At 34.2% G+C, this 24,438-nt stretch overlaps 1 protein-coding gene across 12 annotated transcripts in view; it reads right to left on the reverse strand.

Moving 5' to 3' along the window:
• LOC129748874 (arrestin domain-containing protein 3-like) overlaps nt 1-24,438 on the reverse strand; it is a 129,397-nt gene that overhangs the window by 14,923 nt on the left and 90,036 nt on the right. For all 12 annotated transcript variants that reach the window (XM_055743653.1, XM_055743648.1, XM_055743654.1 and 9 more), the window contains exons 5-7: nt 12,521-12,616; nt 11,861-11,931; nt 941-1,241 (exon numbers count right to left, since the gene is read on the reverse strand). In XM_055743653.1, coding sequence (XP_055599628.1) covers nt 941-1,241; nt 11,861-11,931; nt 12,521-12,616 — 468 coding nt within the window. The remainder of the gene's footprint in view (nt 1-940; nt 1,242-11,860; nt 11,932-12,520; nt 12,617-24,438) is intronic.

The following is a 24,438-nucleotide window of genomic DNA, read 5'->3' on the forward strand; positions in this document are numbered from 1 at the left end:
CAGAAAAAGCACAACTAATTTTATTTGAAAATCGTTAACTCAGTAAGATCTCACGTTATTTTGCATTGTTTTCTCCTCCAATAAACGCTGAAAAGAAAAAATAGCTTTGCTCTCTGGAGCCACTACAAAATTCATTTTAAAGTAATATTGAAATTCCAAGTAACAATTTTATTTGTTTAAAAAAACAGTGGGTTAAAATATGTTTCACAAGTTTGGGTACCAATGTCTAATATTGATCCTTATATTTATATTTGTTTAGTTTCCATTTAAATCTATCCATGAACTAGAAAAATACAACTAATTTTATTTGAAAATCGTTAACTCAATTTGAGTTTAACGTTATTTTGAATTGTTTTCTCCTCCAATCAACGTTGAAAAGGAACGCATTAAAAAAAATTAGCTTTGCTCTCTGGAGCCACTACAAACTTCCCCTGATTTAGTTTAAAGTTCAAAGATTTCCACTTTTTCACTTTAAATATTTAATCCATCTTCAAAAATACTTCTTGTTAACTGAGATGATTAATGACAATTGACATACCAAGTAACAGTTTGTTTTTTTTTTAAAAAATCATGAGGACGCCATAAAAATTTGTTTTAAATCAACGCCATTTTTTCAAACTTTTCCAAAAATTCCAAAGAGTACTACTAGTTTGATTTGATTTGACGGTATTCTACCTATTTGCTTTAAAAGTTTCAAGAATCGCTTTGAAAAAAAAAAACAGCCGTACTCTCTGGAGCCACTTAAAATTAATTTGAGAGTGTAAAAACTTCCTCCGATTTAGTTTAAAGTGTAAATACTTCACTAGTAAGGAGTTTCTTAAATTTTTTTTCCTTCAAATTGTGCCACAGTGCCGCGCTGTGTGTAGGTGGGTGGGTGGTTAAGTATAGATATCAGGTGCATAAGTGAAGCTGCCTCGCTCGCTGATAATTCGAAACTTACCGTGAGGGTGTAGTAGATTTGTACCAGCCGGCAGACGCCCATCACCGTCGTTGGCACCGTCGGTATCCGGAGGCTGGCACAGTTGTCCTGGTGGTCCCTCGGCGCTACCGATTCGCCCTTGTACTCGAGCACCAGATGTTGGACCTCTTTCGTCACACCCAGAACGCCTCGCTCGACGAAAAACTCGCAAAACTGCACTAACCGCACTTTCAGTTTGACGCTTTCCTCGCCCTGGTTGTCGATAATGGATTTGAGCTTCAGAGTTTCACCGCAGCAGAAGGCCGTCCGATCCAGGGAGCAGCTGAGGATGAGAAACAGCGAAAAGTAGAGAACCGTCACCGGGAAAAGGTCACGTGTCAGTGACTATAAGTTATAATGATGTCAATTGTAAAGCTCGCGGTTTGCCGTCTAGCTGTCTATCCATTTGGGGCATGCTACTGTAAAATTTGGCGATTTCCGGTGAATCCCCAGAGCAGTCATTTGCCAATGCCTGAGTGGGGATCAGAAGTTCAGAAAAGGGGTAGGTTTAATAGCGGCACGTTATCCAAACATATGGGGAGATTGTGCCTACCTTTGGAAAATTGTGATTAAACAGAACGAAAGTCCTAGAAGCCAATAGTCGAAGTAACTATCGTCGAATGGGGCATTTTGATTCCGGGTGCTTCCTCATTTGCCGTGTTATGGATTCATTAATCTTAATTGTTTTTAACATTTCAATTTTAAAAATTGGTATTTGATGTCTGATGTCTGTTGATCGCTACGCTAAAAAGCAATAAAAAAAATAATTTTAAATTCAGAACACTACGCCCCTCACGAATTCGGTTTTGGCTTCATAAATTAAAGACCAAGCCAAACTGAACTAACAACAACATAGAAATGCAGTAGGTGGAAGTACCAACTTTCACCAATTCCCATCGTTGGTTTCAAGGTGAATGGAAAGCAAACAAGTGTTTTGAGATCTTGCTTGTTCAGATGAGTTTCATGCAACCGAATGTTGTTAATGCGTTTAAAAAACACTAAACAATCTAAAACATACATTCAAGTTCTTCGACTGGTTTAAAAAATAAGCAGTTAAAAGCCAGTGGGTGTTAATTTCAGACAAATTTCTTTGTTCTTCAATGGAGCAAATAAAGCTTCTCATCACAATCTTCAAACTTTTAAACATACATGATTAAACGATGATCAAAATATTTTCAATCACCTTCCCTAGGCCTTAAACATATGCATGTAATCAATCACTCTGTCATTCAATCATTTGTTCTAAAATGCTGCTCATAAAAGTAAGCGGAAGAAATGGTGGAACGGCTCCCAGGTGGAATAAATCCAATTATATCTTTCACATTGGCTCAATTTCCAGGTCATTGACCCCGAATGTGTGGAGACGAAGGTTTCCGAACGTATTGTTGTCGTCTGTCGCGTTCTCCATTTCTGTCACCGGATTCTTCTCCATACATCCGGATCGAGAAGTGCTAAAGTAGGTTCTATTCCTTTGAGATTTTGCCTCCATATATCGATATATCTAGAGGCAGGTACATACCAGCTAAAAGTATTTGAAAAACGAGAAGCTCAGCTTTTCCGAGCGCCCATCAATAGCAATACCATGTTATCTATCGTTCGTGACACACTTTTCAGCGACATTTATGAAGAATGATTGGCTCGTTACATCCATGGGGTTTTCTCGAAATATCTTTCGGTTTTGCGCTACAGCACGTCTGTGAACAATAAACTTTGTGGTTGCCGTTTGGGAGTAGGGAATTGCTTTGAGAAATTTGAAATCGGTACGACATATTGGAAATGTAGCTTCAAAACCAAAATTTTAAATTTGAATATCCGACTGAATAAACTTTGTATCCCTTAGAATGGGGTCACATACATTTTCCGATTTTTCCTTGAAGAAATAACGTACAAAATTGGTAAAAATAAGTTGTTTTTTAGGGTTTTTATTAAACTTTAAGGGGAAGTACATAGAAATAGTGTTTACTGTTTTGATGAATTTTCGTTTTCGTCGAATACCTCCCAAAAATTTGTGCTCAGTGGTAACGTAACACCAACTGTATCGGCTATTTTTCTACCACTTTGCCATATCAGATGATGATTTGATTGATTTGCCACCCTTTTTCAATTTATGCTTGACTATTGTTCATATTTTTTCGATGGGACGAAACTGTGGGCAGTTTTGTAGACGAATACTTTATTCAAAAACAATTCAAGAAAATCGAAGCTAAGTATTCTTTTTCTTTTTAATTCATTTTTAAAGCGAGTTCCATGAATTCGTAAATGTTTTTTTGCTGCGGTTTGCAATGCACATGAAGTGCTTTGAGAAGCGTTAAAATTTTCGAAAGATTCCTTTTAATTCAACCATGGTAAATGAAAAGTTCATATACCAGTATTTCGATAGCAACTTACTACCTTCTTCAGTGAACGTTTTCGATTGATCGATTGATTGATTGAGATCAATCGAAAACGTTCACTGAAGAAGGTAGTAAGATGCTATCGGAATACTGGTATATGAACTTTTCATTTACCGTGGTTGAATTAAAAGGAATCTTCCGATTGCTTTGATTCAGTTGAATAATTCAACCAAGTAGGCTCATACCACAACAGAGTTAAAATTTTGATTTATTTTCCTACTCGTTTTGAAGTTCTAGTTTACATTAAAGTTTTCGTTTTAGCACTTCACGTTTTGTTTGAAATAATCATTGATCTTTCTTTTATCTGATTTTTTTATATCGTAATTTTGTTATTCTACTACTGATAACTTATTAACAAAATTTACTCGTTGATATGATGTAACTGTAAAATCTGACTGACAAAAATTTCAGGAGAAAAACTTTAAAATTTAAATTTTACAGTATAAATCATATCATTTTATCGATCTTCACAGGGTATTCTTTTTTTTTTTTAATCAGAAATGTCTGTCTCGATATTTTTTTAGAGATCTTATTTTGAAATTTAATTTAGAAGAGCGAAAAAGAAATCACTGAAATATTAAAGTGTAACAATGCCATTACATGGTTTCTCACAGTTTTAATGGGATTTATTTTAAAAACCCTTCATGATTCATAGTGAAAATGAAAGATAGTATTGGAAAGAATCATCACACAGCATACTCTCATTATCAGTGTTCTCAAAATCTTAAAACATCATCTGCAACGAAATAAAAGTTTTACGAGATGATTCCAAGTAATCTGTAAAACCTTTTGTAATTGATTTGCTGTTTTCAGGTGTAGTCTAAGGTCAATTGGTTAAAAATAATAAGCATATTCGAATAACTAGGTTCAAAATAATTGGTAAATTTATTTTTGGTATTGTTGTAGCAATTGTTTTTGATTCTTTTTTAAATCTGTCAACGTAATATCTAACGGGCAGAAGTAAGTAATTTACTTACTTCAAGAGAAAGCATTTTTCAATTTGTCTTTGTAGAAATGCTAAAATAATGGGTAGTATAAAAGTTCGTAAGATTAAATACTTAAGTACTAAAAAGTATGTAGTTTAATACTTTTTAGTACTTAAGTATTTGATCTCACGAACTTTTATTATATATTCAAAGAGAAGGTTTGAAGAACCTCTTAGCTGAATGAAACTATGATTTCAAAGTAGTCGATGATTCCTTCGAATTCAGCCACAGTATTTGAAAACCAAAAAGACTAGTATTTCACTAGCTACTTGCTAGCATCCTCAGTAGGTTATCGACGATAACCCACTGAGGATGCTAGCAAGTAGCTAGTGAAATACTAGTATTTGGGTAATTGCATCATCTATAACTTTTTGATTTTTCATTCCATGTTTTTTAGTGTTTATTTGTAGGAAATTCGAATGGTTGTATTTCTAATTATTTGAGAGCTCATAATTCCTTTTAAAGTTTTTAATTTAAACACCTCGTTGATATTATTAGGAGTTTCCTTAGGAAATGTCTAGGAGCTTTGGAGGTGAAAAATGTTGAAAAATTTAATTCAAAAATTTCCGGTGAATCTTTAAATAAAGACTGCGAGAAACAGTAGTAATTTTAACGTATGACTCCTCAATATGTTGCTATTTAAGCAGTGATTTAAGTGCCAGTCAAAATAAAGAAAAAGTAAGGAAAACATACTGAAAATGGAATAATAAAATATCATTTTTAAAAGTATGCATAAAGTTTGAAGGCTCTAAAGCAGGACGGGGAACTTTTTGGACCATTACCCCAAAACATTTTTATTTGAGTTGATATTACCCCATGACGAAGAGCAAAAAAAAGTATCCGTAAACACTAAGCGAGCTCTCTGAATGCCTCAGGGGAGGAAATGAAAATATACACTTTTCACTCACAAAATATTCACTGTTACCCCCAAGAATTTCACTTTTACCCCATTTGGGGTAATTTACCCCGGTTCCCCGACCGCTGCTCTAAAGAATAACTTGAAATTTCGTGAAGTGAATTCAGTTCACTACCCTCTTCTGTTTAAACTGAGTAAATTCACACGTCACGACATTAAAGTGGCATAACTTTGTTCGTTGTTGTTCATCCGAGAAGTTAATAATAAACACATAAAATTGTGGGTAATTGTTCTCTCTAGAACTTATTTGAAGAGACCGATATCATATTTCCACAGAGAGAACAGGAAATCAAAGTGGTGTTTACTGAAGTCAGAAATGGTCAATTAAACCGTGAATTCACGTCACACAAGTAATCGCGCTCACAATACAAACAACTTAATTTTTTTAATGTCCAAATGATATTAATTTTGAAGAAAATTCGATTTGTGACCGTTTGCTTAACTTCTAGAGTAAAAGTTCAAAAAAGTCCGGAAAAGCGATTTTACGTCACGATTGAATGTTTCCAAACGGGGGAAAGGGAATCGGACAAATCAAAATTTGAATTTTGATGCCAAATGACATGAAAAGTCGATACCTGGTGTTGGTAATTTTTGGCGAAAATCTACTTTCTGGAACTTTTTCGGAAAACCGTTCCAGAAAATAGGAAGCACGTTTTTCTCGAAAACAGATTTGATACAGTTATACTCGTTTCGCTCTAAGGGCTTCAAATGTTGTTTCTAGACATTTTTTAAGAGCGAGATTTCTTTCTCGATAGTAGAATAAGTACACCAAGATGGTTTTATGCGAATAAATTTAGCTTGAAAATACCGTGTAAAAACGTTGTAATTACAGAAAACCCGCTTTTATGCCGAAGCTCTGAAACTTGAGACAGTTAGACATATAACTGAGACCTCAGATATGTCACTTGCGACCTGGGATCTGGTCCTGAAACCTAGAAAATGAGACTTGATTCATGATACCTGAGACATGAAACCTTAGACATAACACTTTACATCTCACATCACTTCAGCTAAGATCTTAAACTTGAGAACTCATACCCGAGACCTGAAACCTGAGATCTAAGATGTGAGCCTGGGACATGAAAACCCAAACTTGACACATGAGACCTGCGACATGAAACCTGAATCGTGCGACTTGAAATCGCACTGAGAACTAAGATCTGAGGCATGGGGCATGGGACTTATGACTTGAAACATGACACAGGAGACATAAGACGTAAGACGTGAAGACGTAAAACTAGGGAAGTGGGGACGTGAAACATGAGAAGTGAAACGTAAGAAATGGGCAATAAGACTTGTGAAGAAAAAAGTGAGATGAAGGAACTAAGGATTGAGATGTGAAACGTGAAACGAGAAAAGTGGAACGTGAGAAGTAGGTCGTGAAGAGTGAAACGTTAGAAGTGCGAAGTGAGAAATGGAGCGTGAAATGTAAGAAGTGAGATATGTGACGTGAGACATGAGATGTGACACATGAGGAATGAAACGTGAGAAGCAAAACATGAAACGAGAAAAGCGGAACGTGAGACGTGAGAAGTGAGTCATGAGAAATGAAACGTGACAAAACCTGTGAATAAAGTAATTTACTATCGAAAAATTCAATAAAATCAAGAATACAAATGGTGTAAAAACTCCCATCTACTACAATTTGTGTTTTGCTCGTGTAATCTTTCGGATATTTGATATTTTTTTCGAAATTTCCATGAAATACTGAAAAAACTTTATTAATTCCCCCCTTCGGGATTTTTGGAAATTTCGAAGGGGAGGTTGACCAAAGAAGAAATTGATATTTGTTCCGGCCTAATTGCTTAAAACCGGGAAAAATGCTGTGCAAAAAACCGTCTAAAATAAACTTGAGTCTACACAGCAAAAATTATATCCTGTAAAATTACGCAAATGTCCTGTAACAAAATAGAGCAGGACATTTACCGTAATTTTACAGGTCGAAAACATGATTACGGGACATTTAATTTTTAGTGTACAACTTTTTTTACAGGACATTTGCTGTAATAATAAATTAATCTTCGTTAACTTTCAAGAAAAACAATTTAAAATAATAGGTTTTGTTAATTACAGGTGATTTATTTTAAAGGTTGCAGTTTTCAGTGACACGTAATAGTCAAAATTTTTTCTTGTAGGGGAGATGGGGGCATAAAGGCCACCTTAAGGAAAACGGTTATTTAACCATAGAAAATAGCTATAATATGGAGGTTACATTATTGTTTCGTGTTCAGACACTTGAAAAGCCTATTCCCTAACGGGCTGAAATGTGAAAAACTAGATGAAAACGTTAAAAATGCATTTTAAAAAATTTTGCCAAAAGCTGAAAACCAGTCACTATGGAGGCATAATGAGAACCCCCCTGAGGCAGTATGAGCACCATTAATCAGGGCAAGATGTGCATTTTCTGCCGGAGAATCAAGCAGCGAATTCAATTCGATGAGTCAGGTGAGTCGTAAATTCATCAAATAAAGCAATAACAAAATAATCAAGGTCTGTTTGTAGAATATAAACAATTCACGCACGCTCATACATTATGTGCTTTGTTCGGAGGATGATGTTCCTAGCCGTATAATGTAACAATAAAAAAATCGATCATGAATTGTAAATGGAAAAAAATCACCTCGAACAGAAATCTAACGCTAGTCTTTTGATTACCTCTCCGACACCTTACCAATAGGCTAAATCGTCGGATGCAAACTAGTCAAGGTGTGGCGCTATAAATCAATTTTAATTCGCTGCTTGATTCTACGGCAGAAAATGCTCATTATGCCTCGATAATATGGTGCTCTATATGCCCCTACTCAACAAATTTAAGTAAAAACGTGTTTTAAAATGATAAAAGTGAAAAATCAAAAATTTTATGATGGTAAAAATTGAGAAACAATGTGTACATCATGTTGCAGTGCGTACATTATAGATCAAGGTTATTTTAAGATCACAAGAGCTTATTTCGTGGTGCTCGAAAATTATAATATTTTCGTAACTTGAGAACCAAGCTAGTTTTTTTTAAATATCTCTGTAAAGATGATAAGGAGATTCCTTTTTTTTGTGAAAAATTAATACTATAGGAAGTACGAAACAAATCCTCATGAAAATTTATTCAAGAAAATACGTACTTTCGTAGAAAAGAGTAGTGCTCATTATGCCCTGGGTGCTCGTTATGCCCTCATCTCCCCTACATCAATAAAATTTATAACACTTGCCGAAATCTTCTCCCCTTTTAAAGAAACTGAAATTGGCTTCTCTCTTGGCAAGTAGAGCACTCCGATGAAAGTGATGCAGCCATTAAGGCGTTTTGGTGTGGTGGCCAATCTGAACGAATCGATGATTATCAATATATGCTTTGGACAGCTCCAAACGAGCTTTTTCATTGAAGCAATCTGTATTTACGATAAGCAGCATGAACTCATAAATCAAAAAGACTAGAAACAATCAATGAGCCCGAAAAAAATCCAACCAGTTCGTTTACATTTTAAACAAGACTTTATAAAGTGTCGAAGGTGTATTCGTTCGTTTTTTGCATAAAAATAATTAAACAACTATGAAAAATGAATAGCAAGTACCACCAAAAAAAGAAAACATTATAAACAAAACAAGAAAAGTGCTAAATTAAGGTTGCCAGAATTTTTTTCACTACCTTCCGGGCCTAACAATTCCGAGAATTTTTTCAAAAAAAACCTGGCAAAATCCGGGCATGGATTTCAATTTTTCAAATCCAAAAACCGGGCAAAAACCGGGCAAAAACCGGGCAAAATTTAGGTGTTATTATATATAAAAGCAAAGAAAAAATGTAAAAAAAATCGAAATTAATATTTTATTAATGTAATTGCAGACTTCTAACAACTTTTTGGAACACTTAAATATTTAAAGGTTTATCAAAGTAAATAAGCGAAATTATTTGAAACAACCGTTGAAAATTTCCATATCGATAATCGATTTTGCTGAAACGTACTCAAAAACTTTGATTTTTTTTTTGGTTTCTTTGTGAAAATTGTTAAAAAAAATCCGGGCAATATTCGGACTTTTTTCACGATATTCGGGCAACCGGGCCGGACCGGACTTTCTCGAAATTTTGCATCAAATATCCGGACAAACCGGATAAAACCGGGCAATCTGGCAAGCTTATGCTAAATGCATCAAAAACATGATAAAAACAAATAAAAAATGACTTAAAATGGTCGGAAGTTGAATAAAACGTTAATGGTAATATTCATAATTTTTTTTGTATAACATAATAACTGAAAAAAAAGGTGAGAAAAAAACCGTTCGATTTTGGCTACATTCGATTTCGGCAACACAAAATAATCGGGCATGTTGCCAAAATCGAAACTTTTCCTCTACCTATTTGTTTAACGGAGCCGAAATCGGGGTTTTGTTAATACATTGCACAGTGGTCCAGATCAAAAAATTTTCGTGACTAAATTAATAAAGCAAAATCGGTGCGTTTTAGACAAAACATTTCATGTACAAATTACACCATACAACCAGCGCTTTCTTTAGAAAAAAAAATATAAGGATGTGTCAATACCCTGGAAGTTTGTGATACTAATTTCTTACGGAGAATAGACAGAGTAATGAATTGTTCCACAAAGCTTTTGTATCTTTTGAAGGAACTTTGCTGAAAATATCAAAGTCGTACAATGAAACGGTATCGTTCTATGATTTTTCCAAGATTGACAATTAGAGCGTGTCTAAAAAAAATGGTTAATTACTAATAATTTTTCTTATTGACACTTTATAAGTTTTATGTGTTCTAAAAACTTTATCATCGCAACAAAACCCATATTTTTCTCGAAGACTGTGCATGACTACCTTGGAAACTGGGAGCAATATTGTGTAAAAATTAATCAATTTTTGAGCTGCTATTTCTTGAATTGGGGATAGAAAAAAATCTACTTTTTGTTTGTATTACAACCTAGTTGACTTTGTTGTCAACTAGGTTGTAATACAAATATTAGGGTACTGAAAAAACTGGAGAGGCTTGTTTTGTTTAACTCGAGATTTTGATTTTTAAAAATTTTTATTTTCATGTTTATTTCAAACTAACATATCAAATCACCCCCCATTCTTCCGGGTTTAAAAATTTTAAAAACATTTCTACTTTTATGCAGATAATGGTTTTAGATAGCGCAAATCAAGGGTATTATTTTGTATGCCATGTTTGGTGAGTTTGATTCCAGAAATCTATTCGATTAGACAAAATAGAGTTCCATACACCCTAGCATAAGGTTGCCAGAATTTTTTCAGCACGTATCCGGGCTGGAAAATCCAGGCAAATTTATTTAAAAACTTGGAAAAAACCGGGTATTTGATTTCGAAATTGACGACCAAAATCCGGGCAATATCCGGGCACATATTATCAAAACCCAGAAATTACTTAACAAAAATCGAGAAAAAAAATATTTTCATCAACATTTCTAGACAGATTTCAAAATATATTCAAGGTTTCCAAAAAAACCTTTCATGATTATTTTTATGAAACTTGCTGAAAAATTTCGTTTTGGAGCCATGAATATAAAAATTTTAAAAAACAATTTGTCTTTTTTTTTTATTGATTTGCCAAAAAATAGTGAAATAATCTTTGCAAAATCCGGGAATTTTTCAATGAAATGCTGGCAACTGGGCCGGGCCGGACTGTTCCCAATTTTTTTTATTGAATATACGGGCAAACCCGGATAAAACCGGGCAATCTGGCAACCTTACCCTAGCAGACTTTGTAAATACCGCATTTTGCTATCATGCCATGAGAGTAAAATTTGTCTTAATAATTTATTTTCAAAAAAAGAAAGCGCTTGTAATGTAATTTTCTTGGAGAAATTATTTATCTAAAACGCACCGGTTTTGGGTTATTAATTTTGTCTCGCTAAATGTTTGATCTGGACCCCTGTGCATTGTTATTTAAGCAAACAATTTTTGTTGCGAAGAACAGAGTATGTTCTTTGTTATCCGAAAAAGCATTAACAAAGTTATTCATATTTTCACATGATAACAACAAAATTGTTTATTAAAAAAGTTGCAAAAAGTGTACTTTTTCGGCACGAGCCGTAAATTCATCCAACGAAGCTTGCCGAATTAGTTATGTTGAGTGTTGAAAAAATCTAATTTTATGCTTAATTGAAAAATTCAAGAGTAGAAAAAAAACAAGAATCGCATTTCAATAAATAACATGTGAATGACCTTGCCAACGACTTAAAATTCGTGATCAAGTAGGTCGTGAAATGTACTTTCCAATATTTAATTCAGTGCTGAAAAGTAGCACTTTTCGATACTGTTTTCGGTATCGAAATGTTCACTTTCCAACTCTGAATTGCATAAAAAAAATTTTCGCTTACAGAACCCTTTCACTGTTGTAAAATTGTTTGAGTATACCAACGAATTATTGCTTAAGTACACACCAAAGCATAGTTAGCAAATAAGGTAAAAAAAAACCTTAATCATTTTTTGGAAAGGTATTTTGATAATAGCCATTTATTACTAATTCATCTGAATTAAACTGAAAAAAAAAACTCAAACGTGATCAAAAAGTCGAGATGTTGGGGAAAAGCTTAGCCTCTTTTCACCTACAGCCGGATAATCCGCGTACAACAACGACGACGTTGATACCAACCTGAGGGTGACAGGTCCTTTGGCACAGCACAAGCAGCATCGCACTTTTTTGTCCTGACCGGAAACCGGTTTCTGTCCCAACACATGGAAGCGAAGAGATGAAGATAGAGAAGCAGAGAAAATTTTTGAAATCGGAATAAAAAACAAGTAGATATGTAGGTTTGAACAGACCGGAAAAAAGAAAAAGTGGCTCAATTCGATATCCGGATAATCGTGTTACTTGTTTGACAACGCTTTTCTCGTTTTCGGGTATGATCTTCATTCGCAGGAAAAGAGAATTTTTTTCTGGTATAGGGTGAGCCTAAATTGGAGGGTGGTAATTTTTATTTTTATCTTATTTCAGATTGACATTTTGCTTTTCAGTCGGAACATGCCATTAATGTTTGTTTATTACTTTGTGTTAATGTTGTTGAAATTAAATAATTTTTAAGGGTCAACCCTCATTACAAAATCATAAGACTACATGCGTTATTTTCGTACAATTTGCTTCTTGTTGTTGAAATGTTGGACTGTTATCCGTTTTTTGCAGAGGTTTTAGATTTTTTTCCGGCAAATCAATAAAAAGGTATTAATACAGAAAATCAGAGGGGACTGAGAAAAGTATTGTTTAAGTGAAAAAAAAAACCTAGAAATATTACGTTTGCAGCAGGTGAAAACATACCAAATATTGCTCTTCCATACAGTCGATATGTGGTCCGATGATGGTGAAATACTTAATTCCTTGCGGTGGTGAGGCATAAGGGATATCGATGGTGACCTGTTGAGAATCGAAAAAGGTGGAAAAGCAAAAGGTTAAAGTCCTTTGCGGCAGATTGCATGCAGAAAGTAGGTGAATGTAAATAATAGATGAGCTAAAAATCTATAAATCCCAAATAGTGTCAATTTAGTTCGTATACCATTAAATACACACGTTATTCCTCATCATGTTAAGGGATCGTCCGTGAATTGTGTTCCAAATATGTTTTTATGCATTCCTTTTTCTAACTAGTTATTACCATGTACCATGTGAAAAACGATATATCCTAGAACTGCTGTCACTTAATTTTATTCCTGAACCCCACACCAACAGTGAATGGACATGCCCGATGCCCAGCTAACAAACCAAAGGAAACGGACACAGATTCCTCGCATCCCCTCAACTTGAACCATAGGGTTTACCTACTTCATTATTACGTTAGTACGTTTTCACACTCGAGCAGCACAGGCTGCAAAAGAAGATCTTCGTGGAAGTTTTTCCAGTTCCTAGAAGATGAAGGGAAACTAATTATACGGGAAAAGTCCCGCTCGGCCCAGCACGATGAAGGTCCTATAGCGCGCAATGGGATTGAACTGGTGAATAATTTATGCGATATGATTGCGAATGATATACTACATTTTGCATTTTCCTATACATTTTTAAATAAATTTATAAAACTTTTTCGGCTTTCAAAGCATTAGCTTCTTGAAACAGAAAAACATTGTTAAGAAGAAATTGCATTGAGCATTTTTCTTTTTTTTTCTTTTGAAATCCTATTTTGGTACTTCTTGTTATGATTTCAATTTTTGACTCTGGAACTTGTTCTAATGAGTTTTAATTCTAAAGCTTTATTCTAACTTATGTATTATATTCTTGCTAAAAGTAAACAGTAGAAGCACTTTTAGTATTCAGAATCGGATTAGAATCGGAATTCAGATTTTTTTAATGAATTCCAACTGTTTAGGTAGATGTTTTTAGGATTTTTAACGGCTATCAGTCTCGGATTTTTAAGTGAAAACAACTACTTTTTACTCCAACGTTTCGATCCTTATTGGATCTTCTTTAAGGACGATAAAATCTCTTAATTATATTCATGAATCTTTAATTTGGATATCAATTGTTTCACGTGTTTTCAGAGTTCAAACATTTAATTTGGCCGGAACAAATATTAAACTCTTCTTCTCCCCCCTTCGATTTTTTCGAAGATCCCTAAGGGGGAAATAAATAAAGTTTAAGGTTTTAATCTTAATTTATCGGCTTTATCGGTGAAAAGTGATGTCCTTTTTAGCAAGGACATCTTAAGATTATGACATTTTATAGACGGATAGAAAGTTAGAAGAAATGAAAGATGGTGAAAATGAGCGGGAAGAATTTATTAGAAGCATTATCATCACATACCAAATCTACAAACATAACCCAGTGAACATTTTGGTCTGTATATTTCAGTTGTTTCTGAGATATACACACTTTTGTACAATCTGAAAAAGTTGTATAGAATATTTTATATCAGCCTGTACGTACCAAAGTGGAGGCAATATACGGACCAAATTTTGCTCACCTTGAAAATATAAAACTTTGTATTGCGTTTTCAACAATTTGACAGCAACTTTACTTTGCATAAAATCTTAGGATTGTACAACTTTCAACTTTACATTGCCTGTCTTACAATTTGATTACAATTTCCTTTAGCAGGTAGCCTGAGATTTGTACAATTTTCTTCGCCATTTAATACAATTTATTATTACTGTATCCCAAAGCAATTATATTTTTCCCTTATTACGATTTTACTATGAATCGCCGTGAACATTAATACAATAGAATTTAATGTTTACTGTGAAAAAAAATTGAACCATACACAACTTTATGTGTCTCTTTTCGCTCAGTCTCGAACTCACAACGTTCCGATCCCTCTCCTTCGATACTTCCTCGGCGCCATTTCATGTTGATGCAAACAAGCAAATTTGTTCATGTACAGTTGAGAGTGCCGTTTAAAAATCAGTTGATCGTATAAAATACCACTGACTGCATCATTTCGGACTCCAAATCTATTCATAGATGCCGTGTCTTGATATGCAATTTTAACCTATCTCATAGACGATTCTTTTACAATCAATAATTGTATAAAGCGCTGTGCGATCTTAGCTAGCTATTTACTGTACTGTTAAATTATTCGACAATCTGCAGATTGTTTAAATTCCATAATACGATGTTCTTACAATTACTGTACGGCATTTCATGGAAATAATATGTCATCATAGATCGCAAGCATGAAGTATTGCTTAATTGTACAGTGGGATATAATATTGAGTTTTACACAATTCTACTGCAATTCAAAACAACTTTAGTGATCTTTTTATACGATTAACAAAATATTATCGTTTATAATGAACTGTACAAACCATAAACGATAAAATATAATTTGGTTTAGCAACAACATGATATTTATACAATTCCAATCTTAACTAGATGCTTTTACAATCTACAATAAACACTATTTTACGATTTCTGGGTTTCTGGATTCGTTTATCACAGATCCGGATTTTTTTAAGCGTCGCCTGTGTTTTTGCAAACGCCGACTGTATGTGCCACTTTTTTCATTTTTATAAATTTTTTTTTAACTAAAACTGCCCTCAACTCAACTGCATCAAAATTCGTCAAGGATTTCCAATTTTTGCAATTGTTGACATAAGATGATTACGATATTGCTAAGCATAGGAATTGCATTATTAACAATTATTTACAGATTAATTAAATCTCAATAAGCGACTTTGAATGACATGTATGAATAGATTGTTTAAATTCCATTATGCGATTTTCTCACAATTACTGTACGACCTTTCATGGAAATAATATGTCATCATAGATCGCAAGCATGAAAGATTGCTTAATTGTACAGTGGGATTAAATATTAATCTTTACACAATTCTACTGGGATTTAAATCAACTTTATTGATCTTTCTATACGATTAACAAAATGTTATCATACAGTTGCGTTCAAAAAAGAATGAAATCGGGTGAAGCTGCGCACCCACTTCTAACTTTGACAAGCTGCCAATTCATCTCTTGGTTGATATTGTTTCATGAAAATTTCACACAATCTAGTTCAACTATCCAACTAACACTCCACAAAATTTGAAGTCTTTACAATGACGGAAAACAAAGATACAGCTATTCCCGTAAAAAAGGGAAATTTGGAGTTCCTTCACCAAATTTGCTGTATCTTTGACAATTTTCATTGTAAAATCTTGAAATTTGGTCCAAAGATGTAAAAATGTTTGATCTAATACCAGGCCAAGTTTCGTCAAAATCGATGAACGTGATCAAAAATGGTGCCGGGTTGAAAATGAGGTTCATTATCGCCCAGCAGACGATTTCATTCTTTTTTGGACGGATGTTTATATGGAAAACATCGTAATCCAATTATTCTTGGTATTTTCTTTCACAAAACCAAAATTTATCACAAAGAATATTGTAAATTGCTAAAAGCTTCACTCGTACTTTGTTTCGAAAAAGAAAATGTTTCAACAGAGTTCAACATAAGAAGAACATAGTTTCAGAAATGACCTGCTGATTATACCGATAAACAAATTTGATCCACAATTCAAGCGAATATTTTATTCGCTCTTGTGTTTCAAAACCAGTTCTGTTGGAACAATTTCTGTTTTTTAACAAAGCAAGAATAAAGTTCCTATCAATTTACAACATTCTTTGTGATTAATTTTGGTTTTGTGAAAAAAATACCAATAATACATGGATGACGTTGTTTTCCATATAAACATCCGTCCAAAAAAGTATGAAATCCTCTGCTGAGCGATAATGAACCTCATTTTCAACCCGGCACCATTTTTGATCACGTTCATCGATTTTGACGAAACTTGGCCTGGTATTAGATCAAACATTTTTACATCTTTGGACCAAATTTCAAGGTTTTTCAATGAAAATTGTCAAAGATACGGCAAATTTAGTGAAGCAACTCCAAATTTCCCTTTTTAACAGGAATATCTGTATCTTAGTTTTCCGTCATTGTAAAGACTTCAAATTTTGTGGAGTGTTAGTTGGATAGTTGAACTAGATTGTGTGAAATTTTCATGAAACAATATCAACCGACAGAGAAATGGCAGCTTTTCAAAGTTGGAAGTGGGTGCGCAGCTTCACCCGATTTCATTCTTTTTTGAACGCAACTGTATATAATGAACTATACAAACCATAAACGATAAAATATAACTTGGTTTAACTACAACATGATGTTTATACAATTCCAATTTAAACTGGATGCTTATACCATCTTCAATGAACACTGCTTTACGATTTCTGGTTATCTGGGAAATTACGGTGATTAATCTCCTCATAAAAGTTTAAGATTTTAATTGAATATTTTTACAAATTTTTCGATAATTGAAAAAACATTTGAAAGAAAGAAAATTCAACTGTAGAAGATAGTATTTCAATCGTCTTTGATTTTAGAGTCTCTTCCAAGTTTTAGATTTGAAATTTCTCGATTTCTCGATCTTGTGTTCTCAATATTTTATACAATTTTCTTGCATACAAGCTTTTGTGCAATTTATTTCAATTTATTGAAAATTTGAATTAATTTTTACTACTCCCCGGGGGGCCCCCTTCTCATGATGTCAAATACCAAGTGGCCAAAGAAGGTTTTCAATTTTTTTCTAATCAAAATTGTAAATTTCTAAATAGAATGATTTGATTATTGTTAGATTTTGGTGCTGAAAATTTTTCGAGTGGAATTTACTCCTGCAGTTCAAAAAATCATTCGGAGAAATGGGACTTCCGAATTATAAAATTCATAGTTTCTGTAAAAATGGTTAAATGACTTATGCCATAAGACTTAAGGTTTCTTAAATTTTTAGGCTTGGTCTTTCTAGACAAATGACATGATTAAAATCGTCATAAATAAATCAAACTATAAAATTTTTATTGGGACTGCTGAATCAAAGCAATCGAAAGATTCCTCCACGGTATACCGTGGTTGATTTCAAAGAAATCTGCTTTGATTCAGTTGAATCATTCAACCAAGTAGGCTCACAACACAATAGAGATTAGGGCTGAATATTTTTGTTTGATTATTATTTTGATGGTGATTAAAAATTCGCCTATCTTGATGCATAGTTTTTATCTCTATTATTGTACTAGGTAGCATGTATGTCCCAGTTTTGTAATAGACAGCGCTTCTGAAGAATTAGCATTCAATTTTTAATTCGACTTCGGTAAAAGTCGTATTTTAAATAATCAAATTCTCAAAAACGTGATGGGAACCATTTTTGTGCCCTTTATTCACCAGTCTTCCATTTTGTTCATCACATGTCATTTGCATGAGACTATATCAATATTGTTAAGTTTTGAATTTTTCAAGTCCTGAGGTCTAAAAAGTTTCGTATAAGCAGAAATTTCTGGCATGTTTGTATGGCTCGATTCCAGAATAAAAAGAAACATACTATTTGTTTATCATATCAAAATTTTCTATACAAACTTAAAAATAAATATTTCATAATTTCATCGAAAGAACGTTACTTTAAAATTTAAAAGAAAATGGATGAGTTTTGAACCAAACCGAAACGTTTTTTATCATGACCTGAGAATTTAATTAGCCAAAAAAATGAACTGTGTAAAATTTCAGCTTAAATGGTCTTGATTAAGGGGTGTCTCAAACGTTTAAAATTTCGGATTTTAGACCCTAAAAATCACCAGGGAGGGGCAGAGAAAATAGGAAAAAATGAAATTTTAATTTTGATTCCAAATGACTCAAAACGCATAGAACGTCAAGATCTGGTGTTATCTTAAAAGAAAAATATGACCAAAAATCTACCTTCTGGGACTATTCGGAAAACCGGCCGTTTTTTAGAAAACCGCCCGAAGTCCCAGGAAGTCGTTTTTGGTCAATTTTTTTCGAGAAAAAACCACGTTTTATGCATTTTTAAGTCATTTGACAAAAAAAAATTAAAATTTCGATATTTCGGGTTTCCTTTGGTTTTTTGAGGGTTTTAAGATCCGATCTTCTATCAAAGTTCAAACGGTAAAGGAAGGAAATAATGGCACAGTGATTATTGGAATAGATGATCCAAACAATTTGGATTCGGTTGTGTCGATCATGAAATCGAGTATGGGCGATAATTATGATGTGGCATTATCGAAACCAATGAAACCGCGGTTGAAAATAGTTGGTTTATCGGAAAAAATAGAGGCAGAAGAATTGAAAAGCAGTTTGTCTGATCAAAATAATAACCTGAAAATTGAAGAATTAAAATTGGTAGCATTTTATGAAAACAAATATAAAGAGTACACTTCATACACAGTTATCGTTGAAGTTGATTTGGCATCACACGATATGATGTTGGAAATGGGTCGTGTCAATGTTGGATGGGAGCGATGCAGGGTTTTCGAGAGCATTAATGTTATGCGCTGTTATAAATGTTGTGGATATGGTCACAAAAGTGCGGATTGTAAGAGTAGTGAAACTTGTATCAAATGTGCTGGCTCGCATGCTAATTCCGATTGTCAGTCGGAGACTAGTCGATGTGCAAACTGTTTGCGAATGAACACAGAACGGAGAACGAAACTTGATACGAATCATTTTGCATCCAGCAACGAATGTCCGGTTTATAAAAGACTGGTTGAGAGAAAACGACAAACCATTGATTACTCTCTTTAGCAATCAAAATCCTCGGTGCTATTTTTGAACTGTGGCGGGTTGTCAAAATATTTCGACGAAATAAACCTAATGGTGTACTTTTTGAACCCGAAACTTGTTATGCTAACAGAGACGCATGTGACGAAGAGTACAGGAGATGACCATTTCCGGATCCCTCAATTCCGAACAGTTAGCTGCTTTTCGGATTCAAGGCATACTGGTGGTGTTATGATGCTTATTCACTCTAGTATCAAATTTAAAGTGCTCCAAAACTGCCAAGAATCAAGAAATTGGTTTCTTGGAATCGAAATATTCAGTGGAATCAAGCCTGGTCGTTATGGAGTCTTATATCATTCTCCAAATGATAGTGATTCTGCATTCCTTCAAGTTCTAGAAGAAAAGTGGCTCGAAGACTTTGTTGACTCCTCAAAAAACAACGTAATTGCAGGAGATTTCAACATAAATTGGAAAGATTCAAGGGACTCTCACAACTTGAAACTGATTACAGATTCGTTTGCTCTTGATCAAAAAGTTGAGCAATTTACACGCATTACACGTACTAGTCAAACACAAATAGACTTGATATTCTCCAACTGTGATATTGCTGTCAGTGCCGTCCATGATTTTAAAATTTCTGACCATGAAACTCTGTGTTTAACAATGTTGGAAGATGAAGTCGAAGAACAATTCGTCAAGATTAAGTGCTGGAAAAACTACAGCCGAGAAAACTTGTTAAATTTAGTTAACCAGAAAGTGAGTGAAATCAATGACTTCAATGACGTCCACCAAAAAGCTGACTGTCTTGTGAATTCATTGAAAGAATGTTTGAATAAGCTTGTGTTTGTCAAACAGGTGAAATTGAAAGAGTCGTCAAAATGGTTTGATGTGGAATTAGTCGAAATGAAGCGGCGAAGAGATCAGGCATACAAACGGTTCCTAGTATTCAATTCTGAACATAATTGGATGAAATATAAAGCATTGAGAAATAAGTATTCTGGTGGTTTGAGAACGAAAAAACGTAATTTCGTACAACGCCAGATCGATGAGAATAAAAATAACACCAAAGTCCTCTGGAAAATTTTAAAACGCATGATAAAGCCCAGCACTTCTGCTTCCCGGTCTATATCATTTGGCGAAACAGAAATTCTTTGTGAGTCGGAAATTGCCAATAAGTTCAATGACTACTTTGTGACCAGTGTCGAAGAAATTAGCAGCGGTATAAAAAATGAACCAGAACCCTCCGAGTTAGCAGGGAATTACACTACCTCGAAAATGAATGAATTTTCTCAAATAACTTTGGATGATTTGAAAAAAGTGGTATGGTCTTTGGGATCATCATCTGGGGCTGACGAAATAACTTCCAGGATTCTGAAGGATTCCTTTGGGGCGATTGGAAAAAGTCTATTGGCGATCATAAACGAATCATTGCGGCTGGGTGTGATTCCCATTTCATGGAAGGAGTCAATTGTGGTTCCTATTGAAAAGATTCCTGGAACCTGTAAGGCAGATGAATTTCGCCCTATAAACATGTTGCCATTGTATGAGAAAGTTATTGAGCTGATTGTGAAAGAGCAATTGCTTGCGTATATAACGGTCAACCAACTACTAATAAAAGAGCAAAGCGGCTATAGGAAAAACCATTCATGCGAAACTGCGCTCAATCTAATTCTGGTAAAATGGAAACAGATGATAGATACAAAACAAAAAGTTATTGCGGTGTTCTTGGATCTAAAACGAGCATTCGAAACCATTTCCCGATCGCAGTTAATTGCAACGTTGGAAAAGTACGGTCTATGTGGTCCTGTTTTACAATGGTTCAAGTCGTATCTATGTTCTCGATGCCAAAGAACAAAATTCGGATCTGTGATATCAAGTGCCAAAGAAACCAAAGTGGGCGTGCCTCAAGGTAGTGTGTTAGGTCCGATTCTGTTTATTTTATACATTAACGACTTGAAGAGAATGCTCAAATACTGTGATATAAATCTTTTTGCTGATGACACTGTGATATTTATAAACTGTGATGATGATGATAGTGCTGCTACATATAAACTGAACTGTGATCTTTTAAGTTTAAGTAAGTGGTTGAACTTCAAAAGACTTAAGTTAAATGTGTCAAAGACTAAATGTATGGTTGTGTCCAACAGAAATGTCAACTGTGATTCGTTCAATGTCCAAATTGATGGCACTCGCCTAGAAATGGTTGCTGAAATAAAGTACCTGGGTGTTATAGTAGACAACAAAATCAATTTTGATAAACACATCGACTATACCGTTAAAAAAATCGCTCAAAAATATGGAATCCTCTGCCGCCTGCGAAAAGACTTGTCGCAATGGAGCTTGATATACTTGTACAAAGCCTTGATATCACCTCATTTTGAGTTTTGTCCATCAATTATATGTTTCGCCAATGAAAAACAAATGATCAGACTGCAAAAACTGCAAAATAAAGTGATGAGATTGATTCTGCGCTGTAATAAAAGAACTCCTGTCCGCATCATGTTAGATACATTACAATGGCTATCTGTTCGACAACGTGTCACATTCCTCACAATGCTCCTTATATTCAAAATAACCAAAGGCATCGCTCCCGAATATCTCCAACAATGGATAATAAGAGGTACGGATCTGCATCGCTATGAAACCCGTTTTTCGAATGAAATAAGATCGGCCTCATTCCTCCTGGCTTCGTCACAAAACTCTCTGTTCTACCGTGGTGTGAAAATGTTCAATAGTTTACCGAGTGAAATTAAAAATGAACAAGTCCTAACTAGATTTAAGAATAAGTGTTTGACGTTTGTGAAAACTAGAATAAGTTTATAAGTACGTGTTCTAAATGTGTGTAATTCAGTTACCTGGTGATGATGATCAACTGAACATACGTCTCTGGGCCGCATATGACACCTTTACAAAAGCAACGCGATTTGGGGCGCGGTAAAACCCTTTCTTGGACTCATATGTGTGTGGGCGGGACTTTTCCCAAAATAACCCTTATCCCAGATGGTCCCTGTTCAAAAGTTGAAACAAAGACAGTAGTAGCACGAACAGTAAAAAAATCAAGATGGACGTACATGGGTAGTTAAAAGTGAATAAAGTGATGGAAAATGAACTGACATATGGCTAAAGACTGTAAAATATCTAATAAGATAACTAGCCCAAATCCCATGTACGGGGGAGTGGAGGTGGGCCATCATCATCAGAAGCTGAAGATCCAAACTTTGAGCAATTTAGGCACCCCTAAATCAAGTTCGATTGAGCTGAAATTTTGCTCAGGTCAGTTTTTCGGGCAAATCTACAAAACTTTTGTGAACGGTTTTCGTAATTCGATCATGACATTTTTATTTTTCTCATACATCCATTGCCAGCCTAGCATACATATAAGATTGAGTTTATGACGATTTTGGCTATTTAAACTTCTCAGGTAAAGGTTGATTTTTTTTCCGATATGGTTCAAAACTCATCCAATTTTTTAAAGAATTACAAAGAAATGATTTCATTAGTAAATATTCATTTTTAGGTTTGTATGTAAAAATTCAAAATTTTACAATTGCGGGACAAAAAAACCGAAACTTTGACCGCTTTGAGGCACCCCTAAATAAAGTACGATTGAGCTGAAATATGTAATATGTAATGTATATTGGCGGTTTTTGAAAATTGACATTACCCATTTGGTTGACACCCTAATGTATATCAACCAAATCTAATTTTTAATAAAATTATTTTTATTTTATTATTATCAATGAATTTCTTCCAATAAATAATTAGTACTTTCGATTGAGTTTCTTATATTAATCCCAATCCTGATCCAGGTTTAGATCCAGAACCTGAACTGAAACTGATGTAGATTCAGAAATATAATCTCATCAAGATCTTGATCCTGATCCTTGTTCTATCCTGATCCAGATGCTGATCCTGCTTCTGATTCAGATTTTCAACCTGAAATTGATCCCTTGATTTAACTCCTGGTATTTATTCTCACGAAGATCCTGATCCTGATCCAGATGCTGATACTGATCTTGATCCGGATTCTGATTCAGATTTGCATCCTGATGTTGGTGATGATCTTGATTCTGATAAAGATCCAAATTCAGATCCAAATGATCGTTTTCTTGTTTCACATATCCTTTTTGATTCTGATGTTCACCATGATCCTGATTCTGATCCTGATTGTTATCCTGATCCTGGTCTTAATTCAAAACCAATTATAAATCCCAATTCAGATAAAAACTTGACCCTGCTCATCATACTGCTAATACCCTATCCTGGGCTTAAAATTGAACCGAAATTGATTTTGTTTTCGAATCCACATAACAAATGTTAAATATTTAGCTAGACAATTTTTCAATTTTTCAAGTTTCAGTTTTATATCAAGAGCTTCTATTCACCCCTATATTTTTTCAATATTGATAGACAAAAATATGCTGTACAATCCTTCTATTTCTCGTAATTGTTAAACTTTCAATTTGAAAATACATTTTTTTCATTGAGCTAATTTTTTTTTCATAAAACTGGGACTATCTTTTTAACAGTCATTCATTCCTTCGATATTTCTCCGCAGAAGAAGATTATTCCAGATTATTTTTAGTGCGTCGTAGGGTGGTCCAAAAATAAACCGCTGCATAATGATCAAAAAAGTTAAAACACCGCGAGAAATTCAATATCTTTCCTCCAAAACAAACGAAATGTATGAAAAATACTTATGTTCAGTAGAAATTCCAAAAAAAAACTATTGATCATAGCTTCAAATGCCGCACGAGCTTACGAACGAAGAAATAATGCCTTTTAAACCCCTGGTTTCCCTATGTTTTGCAAAAATAATCCACGAAGAAGCTATTTTGGTCTTAAAATTTAACCAAATGAGACCTATCTTGTATGATTTTTCCTATGAAATCGAATGCAAGTTTTTCGGGACACCGAACGTTTCGAAAAGGGGAGCTATGGTTGTTATAACTTCAATTTTCCCTACATTTTTCAAATAGTTTAGAGGAAGCATGTTGGACTTGGAAATTCTGAACGAAATAAGACCTATCTTGTGTGGTTTTTTTAAGAGATCGAATGAAGTCTTCTTGGGCCATCGCAAGCTTGAAAAAAGGAGTTATTGCTGATATTACTCTCAATTTGCCTACATTTTTTAATTAGTTCAGAAAAAGACACGATCGGACTTGTAAGTTTTTTAACCAAACAAGACCTATATTGTGTG

This window comes from Uranotaenia lowii, chromosome 2 (genome assembly GCF_029784155.1).
Source record: "Uranotaenia lowii strain MFRU-FL chromosome 2, ASM2978415v1, whole genome shotgun sequence".
NCBI lineage: Eukaryota > Metazoa > Arthropoda > Insecta > Diptera > Culicidae > Uranotaenia > Uranotaenia lowii.